Here is an 18,128-nt window from a genome sequence, read left to right as displayed (position 1 = left end):
TCTACAGGAAGTAACCACTTGCTTGCCAGAGTACTACAAATGGACACAATATCTCTTTCTTAAGCTTTTTGAAGCTGGGATAGTGTATCAAAAAGAGGTAGGTACAAACTTTGAACTCTAATATTTTGCAGGTACACTAATTTAAGTTATTTGTGTCAGTGGCACATTTCCAGATTGTCCATTCACATTCATTTAGTGATTGTGCTCTATTAATTTTAAATCACTCAAAATAGAAATAATGTTATATATAACTGAATTTTATATGTAACTAACTAATAAACCAACATAAATGGCCATTGTAACAAGTCAAATCAGAAGTGTTTATTGTCAGAGATTTGCATTGAAGTGCAGGATCAGAATATAGCTTTTATTAGTTTGTTTCCTGGCTTTAATATATCATTTTCTATAGATCTTAACTTCCCTCATGAAAATATATGACATTGTGATCATTAGGAGTCTCTTCAGCTGTGAGATTATTTATCTGCATGACATTATTGTGATACTGTCTCAGAACTGATGGGATTGGATATGACAATTGGAGATTGGGTGCATAGCTGTCCTATTCCTGAACCCTATTTGTGATCTCTGAAGTGTTACAGAAGAACTGGATGCCATAAGACTATCACAGCTGTTTATCTGCTAGCAGTACATTAAGAAATTATAATATTTTGTAAATAACATGTATCAGGCTATCTGAAAAGTGAAGGGTTCAGTTAATTGCTTAAGTAGGAGGTAAAACAAAGATGTTAAATGAGTAGTCCAAAGAACTCACTGTATACCCAAGGCAATGCAGTTCCAAAATACCTGAACAGCTGCACTTAAACAAAGTAGCAATTTAGTGAATGTTTCTAACTTAAAATGGGAACTAAGATTTCTTAAATACGATTTGATATTTCATTTGTATTTTATAGAAACCAGGAAACCACATAGGATATAATTAGGGATGTACTCTAATTATGCTCTGAACCCAGGGAAAGAGACTGATGGTAAAAGGCACCGTTTAAGATGGCAGGGTGTTACTGAGCTACTTCTCCCATTTGCATAGGCAAGATGTACTCAGAGATCTTAAATGATAACCAGCAAAAAACCTCAATATGTGATATGTACTAACATGCTGGATTTGGTTGGAGGGGGTTTATTTTTTTCTTGTGTAATCATTTTAATTTGTAATAAAAAAAATTAAACCCCTGTCTTTGCCGTAACAAATATATTTTTATATGTAAATTTGTTTGCTTGACAAGTGACCTCAAGCGAATCTGAAAAGCACAAGGTTTGCTGCTTCATTCCAAGCAGTGATGATATACAAAATAAATTTTTCATGTAGGCTCCAAGTACTGTGGGATCCTGGAGGTGTTTGGGTACCAGTGATTGAATCTGCTTCCAACTTCCATCTGCTTTCAAGTCAGGGATCAGTTTGAGGACTTAAATCAGCATCTGTCAACCTGTAGGGGATATAATCTCTGGTGGATATGAACCAGTTGCTTTTTGGCAGGAAACAGATGGCAGAGAGAGCCCATAACCCTGGGTCTCTTTGAATAGTCGTATATACTTAAAGCATAAATTTATCTCGTGTTGTCAGTTTATCTGCAATATATACTAAGGAGTACTTTTGCACAGCTTTAAGTCTCCTTTATTACAATTTCATTTTGGGTACAATAACTCATAGCCTTACTGTGGCAATAAGAAGACAAGTAGAGCGTTAGCCTAGTTAACACTCCACGCCAAGGAGTATGTGTGTCTGACCAGAAATTACCCTGGCAGGGACACACAGTATGTCCAGGAGCTGCAATTATGGAGGATTAACAATGTCTGTCTGGGTGCTACAGCATTCATAGTGGACACCTTTATTCACCATAGCAAAATCCTCTTTCTTTTTCCCGCAGTACTGATCTAGTCAATATACTGTAGAGAATATTGACCTGGCCAGAAGTGGGTGTCTCATTGAGGATAATACCTGCCCTGACTCTGTGATTTTGATTAGACACCTGTAATCTGTAGTGGACCCAGAGATACCAAGCCCAGAGATACTCATGCTGTAGATACCTGAAGTTGGACGAGACAAATCCTATCTTAAAAGCATATGGTCTATATTGGCATAGTGAGGAGACTGAAATTATTTGTGTGCTCTGTATGCTCTTGCATTGTGCTTTCTTTGTGTAGATGACTTTCAGCAGCTTCCTGGGGTCATAGTTTTAGAGGCTGTCATTGTCAAGAAGTTGCCTTTGTGAGGTATAAGTAGGAACTAAAGATTTAATTTATTAGCCAAGTTCTAGATATTAGTCAAAAGTCTGTGAGAGATGGAAGGAACAAAACGTAACTTTAAAAATTCAAAGACAAGACCTTTCAGCTACTGATTTCTTAAATGGGCACTTCAGAAGATGATCGATGATAGATAAAATGTAACATGAACAGTATGAGGACAGTGATTAGTTTTTGATTGAGATACTAAGTCCTCCTCATCCCAAAAAATGCATTTGAGATTTTCAAAAGATCTTTAATGTATTAGAACTCTATGGAGCTACTGTTTTTCAGTCAGTCTGATTTAGCTCAAATACTAAATAACACTCAACATACTGGATTACTCTTCTTTATTGCTTTGATTATAGGTTTTCTCTCTTACTTTCTCTTCATTTTTTTTCAATTTAATATCTACCATTTAGCAACACTTTTGGAATGACTGGTAGGATTCTTTTGTAATCTTAGATCCTTTATGGTGAGTGATCAGCTAAATTGTTGAACACTGGGGAGGAGAGAGATTTTGATTTCTGCTCCCTCCTCAGTATATTATGTCTGGTATCTCAATTAACCCTCAAAAAACAAGGTTTGTACAGTTGAACACTAAGATTTATTTCACTTTGATGCATTTGTGTTGAGAAGGAAAGGTGATTCAAAAAGTAATTCACACAGCAGACAGAAGTTATGTGCAGATAATATCAACTCTTTCGCTTGAAACATAGTTGACCATTATACTACTGCTTTGTGATTATGTCCTCTCAAAGTGGACATCTTTTTTATTCATCTCCCTCAGTCTGACTCAAAACTTTTGGATTAGTAGTGAAGAGCTTTTAAGCATCAGACTATGTCATTTGCATTATAGTCAATCGGAACACTTACTTATTTAACAGCCAAGCAGTCAAGTGTCAGCCTCTCCTGCTAGCTGGATCAGTCTAGAAAAACGCTGCCAACTGCATTCTTGGGTCTTTTGAATTCTGAGAAGATGAATATTCAACACATCTTCAGCTGAATCCATGTTGCTGATTCAAATGGATGCTATAAAAATATAGAAAACTCAGGGGTCCAAGGTATACTTCTGGATAATTCTTTTGGTATCTGGAAAGTAAGATTCTACTTTTTAAATAGCTACTGAAAATATTTTTTTCTTCCTGTAACTTTTTTTAGGCCTTGGTAAATTGGGATCCAGTGGATCAGACTGTTCTAGCTAATGAACAGGTGGATGACAATGGTTGCTCATGGCGTTCAGGAGCAAAAGTGGAACAGAAATACCTCAAACAGTGGTTTATCAAAACGACTGCTTATGCAAAGGTATGAGAATGCAGTTTTTGGAAATGATGATAGCACTTAAAGAGGTGAATTTTCATCCAGAAATATTAATCAAACTGAATGTGGTCCTTTACGTTTGCATGTTTGTGTAATATATAATTGCATAATAATATATGCGACCCATCCCTGTGTATGTGTGTATATAAAAATTATTATCCCTGAAATCTTTATGTTCACCTCTTGAAGAGTCTAAATAATTGGTGTGGGATTAAATTTTGAAGAAATCAAAAAGTGAATTAGAGGTGAATGAATGAATTCTGAATTCGCACAATGACGATATTTACCAAGTGCTTTTCTGTATATTTTGAGTGTAAAGCTGTGCAGTCTTTAGAAATAGAAAATTGTTTGTCTAGTTGGCCTATTGGACCTGTGGGCTTGGCGCACAGCCTATCACCCAGCATTCATTTCCATCTGTGTTTGAACCATAGTTCTCTATAGTTAACTTCTCTTTATTGGAGATTCATCTGGACCTTCTATTTTACTTCACTTCATAATGTACTCTATTTGATTATCTGTAATTCAAAAAGTGTAGTTTTAAGTTATTTAAATATTCTTTTTTTGTTCTGAGCTCAAATTTTGATTGTAGTGGGACAGTATAACTTGCACACCTATGAATTCTTCAACAAAAGTTTTGGCTTTATGCTCTCTGAGATGAAAGTATCGACTTCCTGTTTTATCTAGGTGAAGCTTTTATTCCATCTGAGTATTTTGTGTATTAAGACTTCAAGTACAGATTGCGAAAGTTGTTTCCAAGAAAATGTTAAAAATTCATCTTTGATCCTTTTCATGAGTCTTAGATTCAAGAAAATAAATTTCCACTCATCCGAGGAGAAGAATGTCTCACTCTAGGTCCATTCATAATAAAGAGAAAAACTTTAGATATCCTGCATGGTGCTTTGATTCTTCATACACAGAGAGGTACTTGAGATGCATGTTTTCTGATTGTGCTGTCTGTTCTGGCAGTAAAGAGGGAACATTTGCTATAGCTGAAGGAAAAATGGATTTTGTCTGCACAATCACAAAATGATCACAGTGTTCTGAGCTTTTTTTCTGTGCCTTTGTCACCAGATTTCATGGTTTATGACCTTTGTGATATTTCAGGGTCTGCCCCAACTCACTTTTTCCCTCAGTTTGAGGCTGGAGCTTCATTAGAGTTTCTGCCTTTACTGATATGTCTTTTGTCTGTTATCTTTATAAAGGTCGTAGGAAGTAATGACTGGTATTTCTGGACTGTATCCATGCTTACACCAAATCACTTTTCTCTTATGTCCCTCTAAGAGACGTGAATCAGCCTTAAAGTTTTACTCATCACGACCAAAAGACAATACTGAGGAGCTTTTCAGTAACCTTGAAAATACCCTTGGTTTACAGGATTATTGCCTCTTGCTCAATATTCATACTATAGAAATGCTGTTACAGGAAAGGCATCATCTCTTGGAATTATCACGTCTCCAACACGTCATTCCCCAATAAGTAGGCTCAGTGGATGATAAGGAACTTTTGCCTCCACGACACCCCCTCATTTTCACCCCAAAGATGTCACCTCAGGAGACTACCATATCCTTTATCTGCATGAAGGGTAAATGTGCAAGTGACCTTTTGCTCTTGAATACTTTAGTGGTATCATGAGTGAGAGCTGCTTCTGCTTTTCATTTGGGGATGAACTTTTATATAAACCCCTACAAAATCTTAAAACATTGCTACAGAGGACAGTTGAGTACTCTATGGATCTCTGTAAAGGTTTCCCAAAATTTTGTTCTGTTCATGGCTGGTATTCTTAGGGTCTATGCTAGCTGATACAACCAGATCCATGAATGATGCCATATTGCTTTGAGCTCAAGTGCTTTGGCAAGCATTGCTTTCATGTTCTCCCACTTCTTGTACAGTGACAGATGCTACCAAGTGGTGGCAGGTGGTTTGGATTTTCCTTTTTACTCACCCTCCACTGACTCCCATTTTTTGTTGCTATGGTTCTGGCACACTTTCAGTCTCACTGTGCTTCTTCTGGCAAGGGCTTTAAACATTTGGTTGTAGAGGGAGAAATATTACTTTTTTTTTAATTGCCAAACCTTCAAATAAGAAGAGCAGATTACCAGGCTCTCCTATACTAAGTCAAATATCTGATATTAGAAGGATTTCATTCTTGGAAGGTTAGAACAAATAAATTCCCTTTTTTTGTACTTTTTTTTCTTCTTTTAAATTACAAGAGATTAGATAACATAGCATGTTGTGTCTTACTTTCTGAAGAAGACTGTTCTGGCTATACAGCGCTGGATGCCCATGAACTGCAAGCCACAACTAAAGACAATCCCTCAGAGGGAGACTGTATCTGAGCTAATACTGGGCAAGTCTTTCAATCTCTTAGAAACTCTATGCCCACATTGACATAATCAGGAAGCTTCACAACAGCATTTTGACAGAAGCCAAATAATAGATCTTAAATGCTACAACTTTGGCTCCCCTTTCCACATGTCTTGACTAATTATCCCTAAAACTTAACTTTGCACACATTTCTTCATTTCTTGTGGTAGTTACCGCAGTACTTTTCAAGGAGTGGTGAGAGCCATGAGTCCTTGCTTCGAAATATGTTTCTTTTGTTTCCTTTTTCTTTGGATTCAGGCTGTTGACAGTTGATCTGAATCCATATTGTCCTACATTGTTGAACACTATGGTTACAGCAGTCGCTTTTCCTAGCCTACTCCTTAAACCTTCTTCCCCACCTGTTTTCAAAAGCCCTTGCCAGGAGACCGGGCTTTGAGAGGGAGATGTTCATTTACCTTTATTGTTTATAGAGCCTTTCGTCTTGGAGTGGAGGGTTCAGATTTTACGGAGCTAGTCCTACTAGGTGTGGGATAGAGACATCTCCTTAACTTCAAAAAGTTAAAGATCTTTCATCACTAGTAAGATTTCAGGATGATAGCATTAGTGGTGATGATACCTTCACTTCAACACGATGCGTTATTTCATGTCTTCTGATTTTTGATTTCCTTAAAGAGATTTTCCTGGCTTACATAATGGACCAGAACCACTACCAGTACAGCTTCCTTTTCCTGAAATTCTTTACAGTTCAGAGACTTCCGATATTTGTGCTTCTAATGATAAATAAATACATTTAGGTTCTTTATGGATCTTGCTTCCCTTTTTTGTTGTTTGTTTGGGGCTCACCATGAATATGTGTATAGTAACTCCACTGCAATTATTTTCAGGTTCCTGAAGGCTCGGGATGCTATGCTAGTAGAGAACATTTATATCCAGGCTGAGCTTATATGGTGAAGGTTACTCATCATAAGCCATATGCCAGACTCCTGTAAAAGGGAAGTCTGAGAAGACATTATAAAGATCTGTGATGGGCCTAGGGATTTTAAATTCACAGTTGAAATTTTTTTGCAATAAAACACTAGTAGAAATAGAAGTTTGCCCTCCCACAACTTGTCTGGCCCTGAGCTCTTTATTTCCTGTTTCTGAGTCAATTACCTGTTGAACAACTTTCGTCCGGTTCTGCTTCTTTAGAAGGTGGCCAGAAGGTTGAGATGGTGTCAGATTAGCGTGGTCAAAATCATTCGGTATTTTCTCACAGGTTGGACAAGTTCATGGGCACAGAGCAGATTTAATCCTTCCTTGTGCAAGATGCTTTTCCTAAGTTTGGGAAAAAGTAGGGGGCTAAGTGGATCAGGCTCTCAGTGAGAGAGAGGCTCTCAGCCTAGTTTTCTGTTAACCACTGAATTTTAACTACTTTTTATTTTGAAATTAAAAAATGGGAAGGCACAAAGAGATTATCTGATAGTAATTTAATCCTTGCACCTTTTGGGGAAGATATGTATTTTTTCCCATTTTGGATACTTTCAGACTTAGAGGTTTAGTAATTTATGAGTGTCCCACTCATCTTTCTACAAAGTGAGGCCTTTGTCTGCTTTTGGTATATCATGGGGAAAGCCGTTTGATTCTGGTCACCTTCTGCTTGCACCTTCATTGGTGACTAATATTTTTTCTGAAATTTTACAGAAATTCAAGACCAAACGTCAGAAAGTTCCACCTTCTTTGCCCTTTTTCTGGAACAAGGCTTTCTGCAGATTTGTTCCCTATTCCTTCTCAAAGTTACACTTGAGTTTTCTGTAAGTTGACATAGCGAGAAAGTATGTTGGAAAATATCTTTACTTTTGGTAACTCGCTCCTCTCCTGTGTAAGAGGAAAATATAACTCTTTCATAACCTTGTTTTATAGACAAAGTCCATTAAGAGATATTTAATGAATCTGCTATCCCTTAATTCATCATGCAAATTACCAGCTAGCAATAATGGCTGAATATGTATGGATATAACTTATTTTCTACTTGGAACATCCACCAATTATTTTGTTGTAACTATTCAGCCTATTTATACTGTATATCGATAATCTTTCTAGTCATCCATGTTTCTCTCATTCGCCCATTTATCATTTGATGTTTTCTGTGTGTCTCACAACCTTAATAAAAATAAAAACTAATCAGAGTAATCTTCATCTGCAATGCTTCAAATAACAACAAGGAATTACATGATCAGTAATGGGCTGTGAAGTCATGTGTGTTATAGGAGTCAGTGTTTCATTCCCACACACACTATTTTTCAGATTTCTGTTCTGTCAAGAGGAATCATCTGTGGACTTGCCTTGATTTCTTTATTGTTACTGCACCAGCTCGTATTCCTTTCTTGCAATAAAAAATGCAAACAAAGCAGTGTTGGCTCACATGGCAATTTACTATCAGCAATGAATATTTTTCAAAGAGCAAAACTATTGACCATGCTTTTAAATGCTTAGCAGAAAGCATTTTGGTTATGTAAAGTCATAAAGTAACCACGACCCATTTTTTAAACTGTAAAGTACATACAAAATGGTCTAGCAGCTTTTATGGATTTTTAAAGAACATTTTAATTGTAATTTTTCTTTTGACAGATTTCTTTGATGAAAGTATAATGCCTATGCCTTAACTGATGGCATTATTATTCAAATTGTTGTCTGTGCATTTAAGATGTTTAAGCTAAAACATTTAGTTGCTATGGTTACCGAGCTGAATCTGTAGGCAGTTTCATTGGAAAATCTATCTGTAAATGTTAGTATTTTCTGCATGTACCTGTAAGTTGCTGTTATGGTTTTTTTCATGCGTGGTCAGCTGAGTCCTCAAATCAGAATCGGTAAAGTTAGTCTTATTATTGTCTCTGTTCTTCTGTTTTAACATATTTTGCTTTACAAAAATCACCCAAATAACTGGTAAATAATCTTTTCTTGAAGAAAAGTAAATAGAAACAACTTTAAAACTTCAAGTTTTGCCTTAACTCATCTCCCTTTTTTGCACAGCCTAGCATGTTTAATTCAAATACTGGGGAACATAACAGGACCAGCAAAATTATGCTGTTGTAATTTACAGTTGCCATACAGATAAGTAGTACCCTTTTGTAGATAATTTTTTTTTGTACAGACATTTAGAGACAAAGCTATCTCATATTCTATGGAGTGCAGGAACATAGGTGTTGGGCATGGTGCTGACTCTGGTGGGGGGAACAGAAGAAATGATCCGCCAGTTCTTCTCCAGCTTTTCTCTGGCTTTGTACTGCATCTGGTCTGAATAGATTTGGAATTATTTAATGTAATTGTGTTTTGCTTGATATTTTTTATTTTCTATTTTAATTCTTAGATACTAGGCAGAACAGTAATGAAATGCAATGAAACTGAAGTACTGCATTTAAGGATTTTAAGAGTCTTGTCAGTGCTTAGGCTTTTTCATAGCATGAGGTCATGCTTCATCACTGAGGAGAACTGAAATGCTGGCTGATTGGTTTTTCATTCTTTATGTGTGATTTTTTTTGTTTCCTACCCTTGGGATCTAGCTCACAGTTGTCTTCTTCCAACAAAACATAAACCTTGCATTGAAACTCTTCCTCTTGAGTCAGGCTGAGAGCTCTCTTCTGAACAGGGACCAAGAGCACTGCCTCCTCAGCTTGCTTAGCACTTCATTAATAAAAAATGACACCTCTTTTGTCAGCTTGGCAAGACAGTAAGTTGTTTGTGGATATCCAGACCAGGCTGGTCTTTTCACCTTTGTTTAAACACAGCATCTCATTTAATGATACAGCAATATCATCAAATCAATTTAAAGTTCCTCTTGGTATAAGGTTAATCAAAGCAGTGAATGCTTTGTACTACTAAAAATGATAACAAATATTTTTAAAGAGCTTTGATACTTAAGGAATCAATTACTCATCACAAAGATACACTTCATTGTATTGGAAAGGGAGTATCTTCACTTTGGTAATTTAAGCAGAGAACAGCCCTGAAGAACAAATCTGGAGAATAATGATGGCTTTACCTTGTGCTTTTGAGGAATCATTGATTTGCCTCACTTCTACATAATCAAACCATAGGTGTTTGTTGCCCATAAATTTTAGGGTAAAGAAATGGGAAAACTGCTGACAGTCCAGACATTTATGAGAAAAAATTTGAAGTGTAAACGGTATCTGTGTTATTGCTTCTATTTAATGTATGTTATCAATATTCTTCACACATGGGAAATAAAAGTCAAGAGTGACCTACAATAGTACAGACAGAGAATACTGAAGGAAAAAAAGTAATAAAACATGAAGAGATTAAATACCAGCAGAAGCTGTACCGCATAATCACAGTTGGAACTGTGCAGTAGAGTGCAAAATAAAACAGTGGGCAGCCTAACTTTAATTTCCTCTACTTTCGTTAATATGTTAAGTTGTATTAAACGATTTCATGTAATCTTTATTTTAATGTTTGGTTACTCCTTTGGGAGTTTGATCAGATAAAGTGAAGAATTCCATTTTGATCCAAACAGCTTGGATATTTATTTGACTCTTCCTCAGAAAAAAAGCTTTTTAATTTTATTGTAATTCAGCAGAATGCAATTTTATTTTGCTAATGAATTGAATTCTTTTGAAATACAACCTTTTGCTGACCTTTTTATTTTAGTCTTGTTTTCTCTCAAATGTGTCAAACTTCATTAAAGTGTCTTCATTGAAAAAAGAGTATACATTTGACTTTATAGCTTATATTTAGATTTTTCACTTTATTTCATTTACTGTTACAGAGGCATTGAAGTACTCTCAGTAAGTATGAAATCAGAGCAAGTATTGATCTACTAAAAATTTTAGTTCACAAAGTCAGAGATTGAATTTTTTAGATGCTCAGCAGAATCCTCCCTCTTGGAACTACAAGCAGCGGTTTTATGGGCCCTTTTTTGCCTGAAGATTGCTTAACTGAAGTTCTGTTTCTGTCATAATCTTCAGCAGACTAGACAGCTCGATATGTGAGATCAGTTTTCCACATGCAAATGCGTTACTTCTAATTTCAGACTTGGTCATCATTGTCTGCGATGAAATTTCAGCAAGCTCATCTTGATTTTGTGACTTTCTGATCATCTGAGTTGGTTTACTTTCATCTTCTAGCTGTGCCAGAACTTTCTGTATGTTCTGAAAGAGTAAAGCAGTCCTGTGAAACATTAGTTTATCCCGAATCTTCATCTTCTCCAGGTATTAGAGCCTCAAAGTCATTCTCATCCCTAAACATAGCTTTGATTTCTTTAGCTTTTTCCCGAGCCTGTCTATCTTTAGATCTGAGAGACTGCCAAAATGTATTTATGCTATTCCCCAACTTGTGTTTAATTAAGATGGGAGTAATTTCTCCTGTAATTAGACATTTGCATTTGAAGTTTTCTTGTCTCTTCCTGAGTAATGAAAAATGAAAGCAGAAGGACCTTGCTACCTAATGTTTCCAAATTTCTCACTATGAAGTCATCATCAGAAATTTGAAAATTGAGTTTATTTGATAATCTTATCGCTCTCTGCTTACTGGATCATAATGTTGCTGCTGTTATTTGGCCCCTCCAGAATCCAACATGGTTTTACTTCAGTTTATTTTCCTATGTACTGGGAATCTTTTTGTTGATTGTCTTCTCTGTGTTAACAAACCTGCTTAATAAACTTGTGGCATGATAACTAGGAGTTATATACATGTCATTAAAGATCAGAATTTTTGTTTAAGGGAACACGTTAAGGGGTTAGAATGTACCTTAGAGATCATCTAGTCCCAAGGCCCCTTGCCGTGGGCAGAGACACCTCCCACTAGACCAGGTGGCTCAGGGCCCCACCCATCCTGGCCTTGAACACTGCCAGGGTTGGCAAATTGCAGAATTCATGGGGCTACTTTAATGATTCGGATGATGTTCTACCAAACATGGCAGTGATTTTAAAAAAGAACATGGAAGCAAAATTCATGGAGTTAATATTTTACTTTCCAAACACTAGCTTGTGATAGTCAGGAATTTCTATGCCAGTGTTGGTCAAGAGTTTCAAATACCCAAACAGTCTACAAGCAATTTTTTAAAATTAATAATAGTTTTAACATATATTTATAGGTTTCTGTTTTTGCAGGGTGTAGTGCAATTGGATTGGAAAATGAATTTTTTTTTAAAGGGTTTTCCTTAAGCAGTTTTTTAAAAGCTCCTAATTTGCATGGACGACTTTTGAATGTACAAGTGCATTCATGTGTGTAAGAATTAATGTTTCTCTACTTTTCTGCTAGTGAGTATCCTAGGTTAATTTACCATTCAGAAACACTTATTAACATGCTAGCAGTATGCACACACTATATCTTTTGCCTCTGTGACACTAGATAAAGTGTTTGTGGTTTACATGTTCATTTTCTGCTTCATCTGCTATGTGTAGCCATTACAAGAAACCAAGGTAGTGCATTGAGCACAAAGAACTGTGAAACATAATTCCATATTAAAATTCTTTAAGGTTTTTTTGTTTGCATGGGGGATTTTTTTGTATCACACTATACTACTGTTTATGTGCAAACTAAAATGTGAAGGGTTTGTGTTTGCAAACCCTGCTAGGCTGGGTTTATATCATGCAGAATAAGTTTAGTTATCTTCGTTGAAGTGAAGTTGGCTCTTACTGTATTTAGCTGCAGGAAGCGATTGCATTATCAAGAGAAGAACTGGGCAAAGTTAAACTGTAGCCTATAGCTTATAATAAGGCCAGTGAATTAGAGTAAAATCATTATCACACTGGTATTGATGAATCTTGGTGCGTTAATCCTGCAGTGAAAAAACATCTAGAAAGTTTTGCTGGCAAGCAATTAAAGACTGTACAGTTTCAGCAGAGCACATGCACATTTGGCTGCTTCTGCCAGCAAAATATAGTGTAGATTTGAATGAATATCCAAGCAGGAGGATTTATAAAAATGTATTAATGTGTCCAGCCAGTTCTGCATGCATTGGCACAATTTCATTCTTTCTAAAATGCGTAAAATTCTTGCAAAGAATATATCCAAGTATTGTGTATATACCTCTCTATATATATCTCTAGCTACTCATTATTCTTTGGTAGGTATATATATGTGCATGGATGGTTCACAGCAGATAAAGCTCAGTACTTTCTGGAACATTACAATTAGTGAGAATATTGAGAACTTGGAATTCTCTGTGATATTGTATGCTTGCAATTGTGAGCTAAAACTGATTAAAGTTACACTATGGAAAAAAATCCCCTGCCATTCTTTTATTTATAAATCATCAATAAATCAGTTTGATTCTTAAAGATGTAGAAAGTAATAATAGTCCCAAGCGGTAGTGTGATGTTATGATTTACGAAGGACATGCCTTTTGTTTTATTTTGAATGATAGCTATACAACAGAGCAGTAACTAGAAAATAATTCTTACAGTATCTTTTATACATTTCATTTTGTAATTATTTAAGAATGTTATTAAAACACAACATTAAACACGTTCTTGAAAAAGAGTGAATTCTACATTCACTAATTATCTAACTACCTACTGTTTAGCTGGAGCAGCATATAGTAGCTACTGTCCATCCCTGCAGGTTGTTAGCAATTAATGGGATAATAAAGAGCTCACACATTTGATGTTGGGCATCACAGTTGAAGGAGAAATTATTCAACATGTTGCCTTATTCTTAGATTTTAACTGTAATAGTTCAGCATATTCACCATCTGTCCGAGTGACTCATGCCTCTGGCAGTACTTCTGCCAGAGTAAAGATTTTGGACAGTCATGGAGTATTCATAACAAAAATGTGAAGTGTTATGAAGTGAAAAATGAGATGAGCTATGAGTTATCTGTCCCTTTGTCTTCTCCTTTACTTTTTTATAGATTTCATTTATTAAAATCATACTGTTCAAATTGTTTAGACAAATATTAGTTGATTTGGAATAGTCTGTTATAATTCCATGCCAACCATCAGAAAGCACATAAATATGTAGATATATCTCTTGTTGAGTATAAATATATGTAGAAGTATATGTTGGCTGTTGGATATTATGGCTAGTGAAGGAGACACCACTTAATTTCTTCTCTGCTGCATAATATGGAATCATTTAGGTTGGAAAAGACCTTTGAGATCCTCAAGTCCAACCAGTAACCCAGCACTGCCAAGTCCATCACTAATCCCTGCCCCTAAGCACCATGTCTGTGGGTCTTTTAAATACCCACAGAGATGGTCACTCAAGCACTTCCCTGGGCAGCCTGTTCCAATGTTTGACAACCCTTTCCATGAAGAAATTTTTCCTAATATCCAACCTAAACCTCCTCTGGCGCAACTTGAGGCCATTTCCTCTGGTCCTGTCACTTGTTACTTGGGAGAAGAGGCCAACCCCACCTCACTACAACCTCCTTTCAGGTAGTTATAGGGAGTGATAAGGTCACTCCTGAGCCTTCTCTTCTACCAGCACCTTACCATTTTGCTGTTAGTTATAATTAAACCCATAGTATTAATTTCTATGCTTATAAAAGCTGAAAGTCCTAATTATTTCTTTTATTGCTTTAGGCTATGTTTGATGCTTTGTCTGATCTCCCTGAGTGGTACGGTGTTAAAGAAATGCAAGCAAATTGGATAGGTGACTGTGTTGGTTGCTCGCTTGACTTTTTGCTGAAGGTAAGTCAGAAATTTCAATTGCTGCTATCTTGGCTGGGCTAACTGTAACCCCTGAAATGCATGGTGGGAATGAATTTTCAGGTATCAAAAGCTTGAAAGCTACTAAAGGTTATTACGTTATTCATGCCCAGACCAGGACAGATTCCTGAAGAACACCACTTGTGGGTTGAAGAGATACTCCCTGCTATCCTCCTTAGGAAAGGGTTTGTGTGTTCAAATGGATGCAAATTGGCTGTGTGTATTTATGCCAAAATACGTGCCAACTAATAAGCTTTCCTGGAAGCCAGGACACTTAGAGAGCAGTGCCAAGAGAAATATAAACTGCACAAGTCAGCTGGGATCTAGCTGGGCTTTTGCTCCTCTCTGCATGGCATCTTCTCTGTCAGACTCAGGCTGACCTCAGGCAACCTACTTTGCTTACATTTGTCGATTATTTCATTTACTATATACAATAATAATTAAAATAATGCAAACCACACCATTTGGTAGTGATGGAGCTACAAAGAAGTCTAGATGGAAAGAAAGAAGATGAAGGAAAAATAAACCTGAAGAAATTTATAATTATCTTCAGAAGGACTTCAGATTTTCCTGTTTTTCTGAAGAGAGGCAAAAGGTTTCATTTATGTGATAGTGACAGAAAAGATTTTTTAGAGACTCTGATCGAATTTCAGCCCTTGTGCTTCAAAGCTTTATTGTGCTTATTTACTCTGCTCTAGCATTTTAAAAGTGACTTTTTATTTTAAAATACTGAATCTTTGGGAACTTCAAATTGAGACAGCTTAAACCTTCTAAATACCTCTGATTTGCACCATGCTAAAAGATGCCTTTTTTTATTTAGGTTGTTTTTATCAATTATTTCTGAAAATTTATATCAGTGCTTATTACAGAAAAATCTTCTAAGACCTCCGTACACAGTTAGTTGACCTAAGATATAAACCTTGTTGATAGTTCCAGGTGGTAATTCTTAAGCAGTCTTTGAAGTTTATTACTCATTTTTATGTCAAATTGTTTTAATGTTGTGCCACATTTTGTTGTTTTATTTCTGTACTTAAGTCGCAGCATTGACTTCATCGGAGTGGTATGGTGGAAAGCCATATGGTAGCTGAAAAAATCTTAAATTCTCTTTAGCTTTCAAAGGTAACATCTCATTTCAGTTTCCGGGAAACAGGGCATGCATATTAAAAGCGAATAGAAGGATTCCAGGTTGCTTAGCCAGGGATTGAATCTGGCTCAGTAGCACAATGCAATATTACATGTGAATTCAGAATTATATTTTTATTGATATATTTGGATAAACTGAGGCAAGACTGTAAAGTAACTTCCTAAAGGCCTTAAAGTAAGTTTTGTTGAGATTTGAATCTGGAAAATTCCTATAGTGGGAATGTGTCTGGCTTCAATATTCATAACTGTATATTTCTACAGGGTGATGTAGACTCGTTAGTTGTGTAAAAACAAAGGGGAATCTAAAACCACTGCACTTCCAGTGCTAATTTTTCTGCTCTTTTTCAGGTTAATGGTGAAGTAACAGGAGAGAAACTAGCAGCTTACACCTATACGCCTGAAGCCATTTATGGAGCTTCCCATTTATATATCTTACCAACTCACAGACTGCTGCATGGTAATAGCAGTCTCAAGGAAGTCTTTCAGAAGGAGTTCATCGCAGGGAAAGGTGATATTTTTCTCATACTGCATTTTGTTGTAGAAGAGCAACAATTCTGGAGAATGATCTTTAGAGAATGTGTGTCAAGCTGAGCAGGAGCTGTTCCTGTTGAGAGGCAGCAGGTCTTTTGATTCTTGTTATATGTCACACAGTGTCACACCAGCCTGTCCTGGCTTCAGATGTGGTGAGAGCAGCTATGCTAGAATTCTTCTTTTTATAATGGCTGTAATGCTTGTACCAGAAATGAATAGTCCAAATTTGACTGTGTCAGCCCATTGGAAAATCTCATGTCTGTATGGTAATTTGTCATTAGCACAAAGACAGCAGAACCAACTCTTGCACCAAGAATAATTCCTTCCTGTCACAGGGGATATAAAGAGAGCAATAGATCAGAAATACATAGCAGAGTGATCACGGATACATAGCAAAATAATGCTCTGTTGCGCAGATCCTTAGTTAATACAAGACTCTAATGGAGTGAATTTAGAGTATCCCTATTCATGACCTGTACAGGGGATACAAATAAGTGACAGTGGATACAAATAAGTGATAATTCTTTAATGTTGATAACTGCATTCTGAAGGCTCCTACCACCATTTACACTAAGCCTACACTAGGCCTGTATTTAGCATCCATGGCCTAGTATTTTTTTGTTGTCTGGAAAACCTGAAAATTACCAGAGTAAATACAATATATACTGAATATTTTGTATTTCTTCTTCAGGCTGGTGGTCAATATTTTTTTTTCTCCCCTAACTGGTAAAGATGAGGTTTCATTGTCTATATAACATCTGATTTCAACAGCAGTGAAGCAGGAATCTTGTGGGAAATTGTGTTGGTTGCACAGATCCTGCTTTTTTTTGAGTGCCTAATTTCTATAACCTTAAAAAGGTTTGCTTGCTAGTAGAAAAAAAAAACAGAGCCTGATTGTGTTGAATATATAAAGCCCTTGTCTCAGAGGTGAGCAAAGCTTGGAGAATTTTGGAGAACAAATTTGCAGTTCTTGCAGTTGAGCCAAATGAAAGCACTAACTTCAGAAACTCACATCCATGCATGTGCCTGTACCTTGGTTTTTGTGCTTTAAGCCAAACCACATAAGTGCAATGTGCTTTTAATAAGGACAACGGTATATTTTTTATCTTGGTTTTTAAGTAGAAATACTTGTAAAAGCTTTTTTGTGTCTGTTGCCAGTAAGTTAAACCTTTTGATTGAACTAAGTTAAGAAACTCTCAGCTGGGATAATGACGGCCGTAAGTCCTCAAAAGGAACAATTCCAGAATTATAACTCTGCTGTTGTGTACTCCTGCTACTTGTAAATATACTTCTGTGCATTCTTCAGTTGAAATTGGCCAATATTTCTTACTATTGAGGCACAGACTCAAAGGCACAGACTGGTATTTTCCAAAGAAGATAACATAAAGGAGAGGAATTTCTACATGAACTTTCAGCTTTGCATTTCAGCCATGGTACATAAGAAAGGCCAATGATGCCATTTAAATGAAAAGAAATTTTGGATGGGCTTGTAAAGAGCATATTTTCACATTAACCAAGATTTTTTTAAAAAATTCACCAGTAACATTACAATTTTTTATTTAATTAAGTATAATTGTTTTCTTTTCAATGATGATAGTCTTGTAACTCCCTTTCTTCACTGTTTTCTCATTTAAATAATTAGGAGTTTATATTTTTATATTTTAGAGCAGATTAAAAAAAGCTGTTTTCTCGCAAAGTAACTGAAAATTCTAATACCTTTACTTTTGGAGTATTGGTCCATATTTTAGGCTATTATTGTTTAAATAGATGGGAGCAACCAATTTTCAAACACTCAGTTTTTTACCCACAAAAATTTGTGTTAATTTAGAACCTGGTGAGTCTTCTAGTTTTGACGGTTCTGAGGTGTCTGAGATAAGGATTTGACCCTTACGTTGTTCATTATCTCAGTAAAATACTATGTAT

At 36.1% G+C, this 18,128-nt stretch overlaps 1 protein-coding gene across 2 annotated transcripts in view; it reads left to right on the top strand.

Moving 5' to 3' along the window:
• LARS2 (leucyl-tRNA synthetase 2, mitochondrial) overlaps nt 1–18,128 on the top strand; it is an 86,542-nt gene that overhangs the window by 25,745 nt on the left and 42,669 nt on the right. For both annotated transcript variants that reach the window (XM_017836154.1, XM_017836155.1), the window contains exons 6-9: nt 8–97; nt 3,400–3,543; nt 14,406–14,513; nt 16,023–16,182. In XM_017836154.1, coding sequence (XP_017691643.1) covers nt 8–97; nt 3,400–3,543; nt 14,406–14,513; nt 16,023–16,182 — 502 coding nt within the window. The remainder of the gene's footprint in view (nt 1–7; nt 98–3,399; nt 3,544–14,405; nt 14,514–16,022; nt 16,183–18,128) is intronic.

The sequence above is a fragment of the Lepidothrix coronata genome, unplaced genomic scaffold (assembly GCF_001604755.1).
Source record: "Lepidothrix coronata isolate B3197 unplaced genomic scaffold, Lepidothrix_coronata-1.0 Scaffold271, whole genome shotgun sequence".
NCBI classification, from domain to species: Eukaryota; Metazoa; Chordata; class Aves; order Passeriformes; family Pipridae; genus Lepidothrix; species Lepidothrix coronata.
Note: the sequence above shows the minus strand (reverse complement) of the source record. Positions and strands in the feature narration are given on the sequence as shown.